Raw genomic sequence first — 10,393 nt, 5'->3', positions numbered from 1 at the left:
CTTCCTTAGCCTGACGAAGGGTTTTTGAACCCGAAAGCTTGCTTAATAACTATTCTCCAACCATTTGGGTTGGTCTAATAAAAGATATCAAATTCACGCAAGGAACCTTGTCTGCCTATGTCCTTAGACCAACACGGCTACAACCCAAACCCCTGCATAAAAGGCAGCATTGTTAGAAAACCGGGCAGTTCAGCCTTGGTGTCAGTTGAGTGACGGCGTACCTCAACACACACGCAGTGTCACCCGCCCATGTCATGAGTTTTGCCTGTCAGCAGCTAGGGGTGCAGAGCCGCAGGAACCCCCTGCACCGATCTCCTCCACAGCTGGCAGGCTTTGTGGCCGCAGCAGGGGCTAGCAGGCCTGCAGCTGTCACCCTGCTGTGCCTTAACACACACACTGTCACCCATGTCACGAGTTTTGCTTGTCAGCAGTTTGAGGTGCAGTTTCCCCCAAGCCCCTGCACCTATCTCCTTGAAACCTGGCAGGCTTCGTTACCTCAGCAGGGGCTAGCACGCCGGCAGTTTTGACCCTGCTGTGGCTTAACACATACACGTGACATGAGTTTTTTTGCTTTCAAGAGTTCGAGGTGCAGTTTTCCTGAAACCCCTGCACCTATCTCCTTGAATCTTGGCAGGCTTCATGCCCTCAGAAGGGGCCACCATTCCTGCGAGATTCATCCAAAGCAGGCCAGAAATGACAACGTTATAGGCTGGTTCAACCTTCCCCATTATAGCCTGTGGGCGATACGTCAATACAGCATCAAAACAGCTAAACTGTTTTGACAAAACGGAACGGAACAGCAGTTTCAAATTGAAATGAAATTTGAAATAAAATGCTGTTCCGTTGAAATGCAAGTCAAAATGGATCGGTGCCATTTTGCACAGCCCTAGTGGCCAATGTGACCTCAGAGTCTCTCTTTGCCAACTGGCTTTTTATTGCCTCCTCATCAAGCAGGCTCCAAACGATTTTCAATTCTCAGCAGCATATGGGATTTGTAAAGCAGGTGTCAGTGTAATTCATGCCTCTGCTAAAACCCAGTTTCACAGCCAGACCTGGATGACAGGGCTTTAGTGCACGTAAGAGTCAGTCTCACAATCTGGGCAGGTCATCTGCAAGGTGCAAGGGCAGAGCCAAAAAAGAGGTGTGGACTGAACAGAGGATATGCCACCCATGGGAAGCCCATTGGATGGAAGGCAGCTCAGACAAGCTTGATGCAGGAGAGAGAGAGAGAGAAAAAGAGATTTATGTTCAGACAAAAGACTTAACATTCTCTATGTTCAGAAGTTTATTCAGGTTTCTACTAATGTACAGAGAAATGTTGCCCAGTGCTCTGCAGTGCAGTATACCTAGTATCCTCAAAGAAGCCCAAGTGACTCTCAGTGGAATCTGAGAGCTTTCCAGCACCTTAGAAATTGCTTGCCATGGGTTTCAATTGCACAACCTCCGAACAGCCCAGCAGCTGACCCAGCAGCAGTGCTTGCTAGAGCTTGGATCTTGCTAGAGCTGCAACCCAAACATCCTCGTACACACACAGGGCTCCTCTGGCCAAAGCGTGCCAAAAGGCACTTGGCAGGGAGCCACCCACTCCAGGGCTACTCTGGATTGAGACAGATGCTCAATCCACAGATGGAGGATTCTTGCAGCTGGCCCTGCTGGAGTCCCCATGGCTGTAGAGTGCAGAGGCACATTCGCCAGGTGACACCTGCTACAATGGGATTGGCTTGTCTACCTCTAAAATACCCTGCTCTCTCTGGTTCTGACAGCACAGAGACTCCCTAAGATATTGCACCTACTGGGAACTCCTGTTGGGGGGGGCCCCCACCCCCCCCCCCCCCCCGATCCCTTTAGGCTATGGGGAAGTGTCACAAAGCCAGGAGTCCAAGTGACTCTAGGAGGTAAATAAATAAACCCAGGCACAAGGGTAAGTGTGTGTGTGTGTGTGTGTGTGTGTGTGTGTGTGTGTATAGATATCTATATATAGATATAGATATATCACACCAGCAGTGTCCAGAGCTCCTCAAAGGCATTCAAAGTACCAGCAAATACTGCTCAAGGGAACTCCATTCAGTGGTCACAAAGCTACTCCCCTTCCCACCACCATCCAACTTTTTCCCACTGGGGTTGTAGGTGGCCAACTTGTGCAGGGCCGGGAATAGGTGAGCAAGTAGGGGGTCTCACACCTCCATGGGGCCATGCATGAGAAACAAGCAGGTGAGATACTGCTGAGAAAAGAGAACCCAGAGCCTAAGCAGGAGGCTCTGAAGGAACCGATATGGAGGCTGTAGTCAAGTATGGTCCAGGGAGATGGGCACTGGGGTCTCCCTCTCACCACAAGAGGGGCAGGTGTCATCAAAAACAGGGTCAGCAATATGCCCATGCCTATAAACCATGCAGGAGAAACCAGTTCATATCCCAGTAGGAGTGCCTTGCCCCATGGTTCATCGTTGGCCACCAGCAACAAGAAGTCCTGCAACCGGAGGCTTGGGCAGGAGATGGGGGAAGGACATAGGTGGTATGATACATGAAAGAGCACCAATGTCTTTGGCATGGAAGTGAAACATCGGGGGGACCTGGGGGTGGAGGGTTTTATCCAAAAACAAAGCATCAGAGACATTCAAGGTGAGGGAAGCTTGTGCTTTCATTTCCAGTAGGCTGTTCCCTCTCCCAACATCATAATGTCTTAGGAATTCAGGCTGAGTTGGGAAACAGCCCAGAACCAGGGATGGATTCCCTCCCCATTGAAAGAGGCCGGTGGGAAGATAAAGATTGGGTTTGCACTACCAGCATGATAAAATCTCACCCCACCTCTTTCATAGTCCAGAAAGACACTGATCTTCCTGGGGACTTGGCTGAGAGGCAGTAGGGTCACCTCAGGGAAGGTGAGAGCATGGAACTGATCCCAGTCACACTCCACAGCCCAGATTCCCCCTTCAGGATTAAGGGTAACCTGTCCTTTCCTCCTCACAGACTCTCTGGCCACTCCCACGGCCCAGTCTTTCCCCTCCCCAACGTCTACCTCCCAGTAATGTCTCCCTGAAGTAAATCGCTCAGAGCCCAGCACACAAGGCCTATTATCAAATCTCTTAGGATTGTCAGGGAGTCTCTGCACTGTGTTTTCCCACTTCACACTTTTCCGATCCAGAGACAAAACAAGGTTGGGATGAGCTGTGTCTTGATCCAAAGTTACAATTGCTGGAGAGATGAAGAGAGAATAAGATTGTTAGGGGAAGTTCTGGAGGAAACTGGAGCTATTCCCTACTCTTTTTGGACTCCAGGAAGCTGCCTCTCTCTACAACATCAGAGCCTGAGCAGAGGTGTCCTTGCATTTCTGCAGCCTATGCCAACTTTTTTGCAGCAGTAGGTTTCAATGACCTCACTTGGACCTGAGGCAGGGAAGTGCTAGGACCTAGTTGCTGCTCCCACTGTTGCCCAGCCACAGCAAAGGTGAAGCCCTCCGCCACCCAGCTGTGGCATGGACAAAGCCCCAGCCACCAGTGGGAAGCCCCCCACCATGCAACTGCAGCACAGTAGGGGCAAAACCCCCACTGCTGAGCACCACTGAGGCCCTTTAACTCTGTGAGCTGGATCCAGTCTCTCTGTGGGCCAGATACAGCCCACAGCCAAAGGTTGCCAACCCCTGGCTTATGGAACGGCAGCCAATTATATAGCTGCTTGTTGAGCTGTAAAAACTGTTGCTCTCTGTTCTCTTGCTAGGGCCATTCCATTCTTAGCTACATGAGCACCAAGAAAGACCCCAGAAGCTTTTAGTGGAAAGGGGAATGAAAGTACAACTACAAGCCTGTATTCCCAAAGGGAGCCATTCCCCAAATCCCTCCTGCTGTTGGCCAAAGAGAAGGACAAGGTGTTAAAGGAAGAATCACTTAATACCAGAGTGTAGGAGCTGCCTCTTCATCAGGCCATAAAAAAATGAGGTATCACCACTGGAAGGAGAGGAAACAGGAACAGCCCTAACAGGAGAACAAATCCCACCACAGCCCAAGGAGAAGGCACAAAGCTAGAGAAGGAAGGCCCCTCACCCAGGAGATAAGGCTCTAGTAGACCTGAGGGGAGAGAGTTCTTCAATCTTTCCTCCGAATGAAACAATAGGGAGGCATTTCAGTGTCTCTCTGAAGCTGGGGGTCAGAGCTGTGATAGGGAATGAGTCTGTTTATGTACATAATTGAATGTGTGAGTTAAATATGTCAGCACTGTTTGTATGACTTTACAAGCCATTACATTGGTTTTTGGGGGTTGTTTACTATTTAAATAATGGGAGGGGGTTACAATTTAAGTAGTGTACATAACAGTGCTGGTCTACAGCAGAGCAGTTAAGGTAATTCACTGCAGTTCTAAAGGTCTGCACATGAACTTGCCTTCAGACTAGTGCTGAGTGTCACGACCTGTTGATTCATATGCAAATAGCCACCTTATCACCTGGGCTGGGGGTCAGACGTAGATGGATGTGATGCAAAACTCATCACTTGTGTAATTTTGACTATAGAAGCTGGTGCACCTCAAGCATGCTTGCCCAATGAAGAGCTGGTTACACTGGTTTGGGTTGTAACTTTAACAATAGCTTAAAGCAAGAAAAGTACTTTCCACTTCCCAATTTATAATGTGTTTGTGAACACTCACCTTTTGTATACAGTGCCTGTGGTTTCCCCATTTCTCCCCTCAGTTCAGATGACATCGTGTCTAGAAGAAATTAAAAAGGGAAAAGAGAGGAACTTTCTTACTGTCACTTTTAAAATGATGTCCCGACCACTGACACTCGTATCACACTATGGGAATCATGATGAGGAAACAGAGCCAGAGAGACAACTGTATCTTTAATCAAACATGATCTGAAACCCACCATGGGCATGTCTACATGTCTGCTTTAATGCGCATTAGTCTATTTTAATGCACATTAAAGCATCACTTTAAAAATGTGTTCTTTAGTTAATGTGCATTAAGACAGGCTAATGCATATTTTCCTAGTACCTCACAAAAGAGGTATTAGATTTAATGTGCATTAAGTAAAGTGCATTAATACATGTGTAGACATGCCCAGTGAGTGTTAGAATTTCCCCTCCATGCCAGTCCACAGAGGGTAGGAATTTTTACAGCTCTTCACTAAAGAGCATGAGCTGTATGCCCCAAGATGTGTAATCCTCTATTTTTAGTGTTGGATGTTTCCTAGATTAGTTTCCCTTGGGTTGATCAACAGAGGGGTATCCTAATTGTGTTTTTATTGTATTTCATTTAGGCATCCCAAAGTCCTCTCAGTGCCTTATTGTTATGGAATGTATGTATTTAAGCAAAGTGTATAATGGTGAACTATAGCCAAAGCATGCTTTTTACTTATTTTCATTAGTCTTGACTTGTGACACAGTTTAGACAAGAGATTCCCAATCCAGAGGTTGTGACCCCAAGTGCGGCTGTGGCGCTTACAAATGCAGCCAAAAGTCCCATTCTAAATTCAACTGGAGAAATCCAGATTGCAGTAGAAGTGGGGCCACAACCCTGGAAATAGGATTCCAGGCCCAGAGGGTTTGGTAACTACAAATTTAAATGAAGAGATGGCTTCGCTGGTGTTCATATCAGCTTTGGAACATGGGAATAATTAGCTCTTGCCACATTTGGGATATTGTGTGTAAAACAAAGACTTTGGGTTAAAAAAAAATTAAACCAGTTTGGGAAAGCAACTGAGCCCTCAATCAATCTGATCGTTAAGATGGGACTGATCCTTTTGAGTATCTATTTTGAGTCAAGCTTTTGATGTGGTAACTGCTGTCACTCTGCTCTTCAAGTGTGGCTCACTTTTTTAAGTGCTGTCTTTGTTACTGTTAAATTAACAGATGGAACGTGGCTATCAAGAGCTCTGAGTAAGCTCCATATTGAACCTCCATGTATCCAATACATACAGTTCTGTAGGTGTGGTAGGTAAACTGAGCCCTGGCCACCCTCTCCCCACTTAGGCCATTTGGATTAATTACTTTCACAAGGTCACATAGTGAAACAAGGTGAGATACTCTAATGTCTGTGCCTCTGTTGCATCTTCTCAATGCATCTGATTTTTATTAAATAGACATGCAATCTAATTACAAACTAGCAAGCTTATCTCCTCCCCAGTCAGACACTCCTCCCCCTTTCTCCTCACAGATAGATTCCTTCTCAATACCTTTGAATTTCTTCAGAGTCCTCATTAGGAAAGCATTTTTCTTGGAGAAATTAGTGAGTCTCTTTTCTAGATTAGGATAAATCTCCACTGGAAGCTGGAACATCCCTTTCTTGTACCTGGAGACAAAACTTCAGGTTCTTACACTTCATTGAGTAACTCATTCCAGTTCCTTTCTAGTGACAACTGTTGGTCAGATGAGCCTGGATGTTGAAAACTTATACCAGCCCCAAATTAGGTTCAGAACAGGCAGTAACGGCACAGCCTTACCATAAGGTATCACATGGATAATTCTTCCACTTTGATATGGAGACACCAGCTCCAAGGATCAAAAAGGAGCTTAGTCTCCATGGCCAAGTCATTCCTTGGCTTCCATGCTCTTATGCTGGTATCCTTACATATTTCTGATGTTGTGGACCATGGCACTGACTTTTCTCAGGCTGCTCTGCATAGATCACCAAGCAGACCCCAAGTAAAAAAGACTCTTGAATCATTCTTGACTGTGACCAAGTAATCTGGGGGTAAAACACTCCAATTGTATCTCTGAAATTCTCAGCCCACCAGCCCACTGGGATGTGACTTTTCTAGACAATGCAATGTTCATGGTCTCTCTTCATAACTCTATGTAAAAGATGAGATACTCAAGATTAAATTTACCAGAGAGATTTTTATCCTGAATAAAACCTGTCCAATACATTTTTCCTTTTGATTCCAGGAACCCTATGGGTCTAACCTACCCTCCATGGCTGGACAGTATGAATGTGGATGAGATGGAGCAACATACCTGCTCAAGCTGCTCCTGATATCCTAGAGGGGAAAGAAAAATAACAGTCTCAGTTCCACATGCCATACCAAGGAGATCTCCAAGGGATGTCATATTTCAAATACAGAAACAGCAGGTTTTACCTCACCCTAGGCCCATGGAGTAGCTAAGGTAAGAGGATTAGTCCAGCTCTAACATCTATGAATCTAGCTCTTCAACAGTGAAGGATAATTCCCATGAGAGAGATGTATACTGTGGTCTCTGAGTGATGGACTCCACAGCCCAGGAGTCAGGAGCCCTCCCTTCCCTGTGCAAGGCTGTGAAGTCTCTCTCACAGTCTCACCTGCAGGAATTCATTTGCTGGCTGCTGGTACTTCCCCTCTAGTTCATGGATCAGCTCATCGATATGATTAATATCCTTGGATAGCTTGGTGACATTCTCTTTCTTTATCTTCTCCATCTCCTCCACCAACTTTCCTAGCCAGGTCAGTAGGAGTTGCTCTTGTACATTTAGGAACAGGTGCAATTGTTGAAATTCAGACACAATCTTCTCCTTCTCCACTTCAGTTTGTTTCTGTGGGAGTGGGAAAAAGCCAGGGAAAAAGTCAGAGCTGGAGATTGAGGGACATCTAAAATGTAGTAGTAAGAGTTAACTCCCTTCCTGAGGACTGACATGATGACATCTACAGGAAGTTGTCAGCCATCATTGTGCATGTGTTAGCAGTGGCAATAAAGCCCTTTTGAGAGAAGTCTCCCTGCCATTTCTTGAGCTATGTGATAGCACATAAATGCATTTCACCGGGCTCCAATACCTCTGAGAGGGATGGTGCCAGCCCTGCCATGGTGAGGATACCTTGTAATTAGCAACCTCTGGTAATTCACAGCCAAAGCAGGAAGAAGCACAGCTCAGCACCACGTGAAGAACGATCCAGGGGTGGAAAAGTAACCAAATGATCAAACAAGGCAGGACATGATGCAGAGCAAGACATCCCTACATGGGTTACATTCATTTCTCCTGGGGAGAATTTTTATCAGTGTCCCAATGGCTAGAATTTAAATCATTGATTCAAATGACATAGATTTGGCATGAGATGCAGTTTTGATGCTGCTCTTCTCTAAGGATAGGTGTGTATACATAGACTTCTCTCATCCCATAGAGTAATCTTTGATTACAGAGCAACAGTTGATAACCAACATTTGTCACAAGCACAGGAATCTACTAGCAAAGAGAAACCTCAACCCTATGCCCATGCAGGGTAAGAACAATGGATACCTACCAGACATTCCTGGATTCTCTTCTCTCCAGTCAGTTTATATGTCAGGAACTTTTCCTTTTCTTCCCTCAAAATCCTCAAATGGGCCTGAAACCTCTCCTGAATGAACAGAAATCATTTGTGGGTGACAGAGGGGGAGAAGGAGGGCTGCTTTGAGGTGTGGAAGTGTAGGGTGTCTTTTCCATCAAAAAATATTATATATTGATATAGATATCTATATCTATATATTTTAACTTTCAGTGGAGGATGGTAAAGGCTGTATAGAGCTAGAGGATGTGGGTATGTCAGTAGCTGTGGCAGAAACCTCGTGACGGAATGAATCTGCAAGAAAAATCAAGAGCTCGTCCCCATTAGCCTGGACAGCAGCCCCTTACCTGGTACTCCTGGGTGGCCTCTTCTACAGGAACTATGGTGTGTGTTCGGTGGGCACGGGACAGATGGCAAACCACACAGATAAGTGTTTGATCCTCTTTACAGAAGAGTTTCAGATCCTCCTGGTGTTGCTCACATACCCTCTGTCCTGTTGTTCCTTTGGCTGCCTGTGCCTTCAGCTGTTTGACTATTTCTACCACGTTGGTCAGCTGCCAGTTTGGGCTGAGGGTTCTCTGCCTCACTGCTTGTCTGCACTGAGGGCAGGAGCAGTTTGGCCCTGACTTCTCCCAGTACTGGGTAATGCAGCTTTGGCAGAAGTTGTGCCCACAGGTTAGAGTGACGGGCTCTGTGAAAAATTCAAGGCAAATAGGGCAAGTTGCTTCATGATCGAGGGTCCCCAGAGGCTCCTCAGCCGCCATCGTTCCCTCTGAGCAATGCAAAAGAACAAGTTTCTCTCTCTTGAGCTGAGAACTATGCCCCGCCTGTCACAGTGGCAGGGTGTTTCCTTTCCTGTATTTGTTTTTTTCAGAATCAGGTTGTTTGCTGAACTAGGGTGATCCCAGGGGTAAAGTTACTTGTGTCATGGAGTGCTCTTTGCTCTTAGCTCCTTACACTAAGGCAGAGGTCACATGGGAATCAAGGTCCACTTTGGAATGAAATGCTTAAAGGAGCACAGGTAGCATGGCATGGATGTGTCCTAGGGCTGTGCGCAACAGCACTGTGACGTTTCGACGGAGCAGCGTTTCGTTTCGAATTCTGTTTAGATTTGAAACTGCTGTTCTGTTTTGTTTTGGCAAAACAGTTCTGCTGTTTCGACGTTTCACCCATAGGTTGTAACGCAGAAGCTCAAAACAGCCTATAACGTTATCATTTCTGGCCTGCTTCTGATGAAACTTGCAGGAACGGTGGCCCCTTCTGAGGGCATGATGCCTACCAAGAATCAAAGAGATAGGTGCAGGGGGCTCGGGAAAACTGCACCTCAAACTCTTGAAAGCAAAAAACTCATGTCACGTGTATGCGATAAGCCACAGAGGGGTCAAAACTGCAGGCGTGCTAGCCCCTGCTGAGGCAACGAACCCTGCCACATTTCAAGAATATGGGTGCAGGGGTTTGGGGGAAACTGTACCTCAAGCTGCTGACAAGCAAAACTCATGACATGGGTGAAACTGCGTGTAAGGTGCAGCAGGGCAAAAAATGCAGGCCTGCTAGCCCCTGCTGTAGCCATGAAGCCTGCCAGCTATTAAGGAGATCGGTGCAGGGCTTCTGGGTTCTGGGGCCCTGCACCCCTAGCTGCTGACAGACAAAACTCATGACATGGACGGGTGACACTGTGTGTGTGTTGAGGTACGCCGTCGCTCAACTGACACCAAGGCAGAAAGCCGGGCAGTTCAAACAATGCTGCCTTTTATGCAGTTTTTTCCATCCCTCCCCCAGAGCACTGGGATTGGAAGAGACCTCAGGGAAGGATGACAGTCACTGGCCAGCTACACAGTCAATAATGAGAGCGCTCCTTCCCCGCCCCCCCCCCTTCCCCTCCCTCTCCTTACTTTAGTTTTTGTTTCCCTGCAGGCAAGCCCTCTTTAGCCTCAAAACTTGAAACATTAAAAAAATTTCGAAATGTTTCAATTTGCCTCATTTAATTCGAAGGGGATCCCCTGCCCTCCATTAATGCTGACTTCGTGAAGGAACATCTTGAGAAGCTGGATACCTTCAAGTCAGCTGGCCCTGACAATCTTCACCCCAGGGTACTCAAGGAGCTGGCAAGCATCATAGCCCAGCCTCTAGCATGGATCTTTGAAAACTCTTGGCGCTCTGGTGTAGTGC

General features: G+C 46.7%; 1 protein-coding gene across 1 annotated transcript; it reads right to left on the bottom strand.

The window, feature by feature from the left end:
• Positions 1–1,946: 1,946 nt before the first annotated feature.
• On the bottom strand, positions 1,947–8,989 carry LOC102384759 (zinc finger protein RFP-like). Its single transcript, XM_006020299.3, has 7 exons — positions 8,572–8,989; positions 8,201–8,296; positions 7,267–7,497; positions 6,945–6,967; positions 6,164–6,279; positions 4,636–4,695; positions 1,947–3,192 (listed from the first exon to the last, which is right to left on the bottom strand). Exons 1-7 carry the CDS (start codon positions 8,986–8,988, stop codon positions 2,681–2,683), a joined length of 1,455 nt encoding a protein of 484 aa, XP_006020361.1. The 5' UTR covers position 8,989; the 3' UTR covers positions 1,947–2,680.
• Between the last annotated feature and the right edge of the window lie 1,404 nt (positions 8,990–10,393).

This window comes from Alligator sinensis, unplaced genomic scaffold (assembly GCF_000455745.1).
Source record: "Alligator sinensis unplaced genomic scaffold, ASM45574v1 scaffold1097_1, whole genome shotgun sequence".
Classification (NCBI taxonomy): Eukaryota; Metazoa; Chordata; order Crocodylia; family Alligatoridae; genus Alligator; species Alligator sinensis.
Note: the sequence above shows the minus strand (reverse complement) of the source record. Positions and strands in the feature narration are given on the sequence as shown.

What these genes read in the sequence shown, in the direction of transcription:
- LOC102384759 (XM_006020299.3), bottom strand. Translation starts at nt 8,988, where the DNA reads ATGGCGGCTGAGGAGCCTCTGGGGACCCTCGATCATGAAGCAACTTGC. An exon ending in AGGCCACCCAGGAGTACCAG is followed by an intron (nt 8,297 to 8,571) that starts GTAAGGGGCTGC and finishes CTGTTCATTCAG; the next exon opens with GAGAGGTTTCAGGCCCATTT. An exon ending in GACTCTGAAGAAATTCAAAG is followed by an intron (nt 4,696 to 6,163) that starts GTATTGAGAAGG and finishes AATTTCTTCTAG; the next exon opens with ACACGATGTCATCTGAACTG.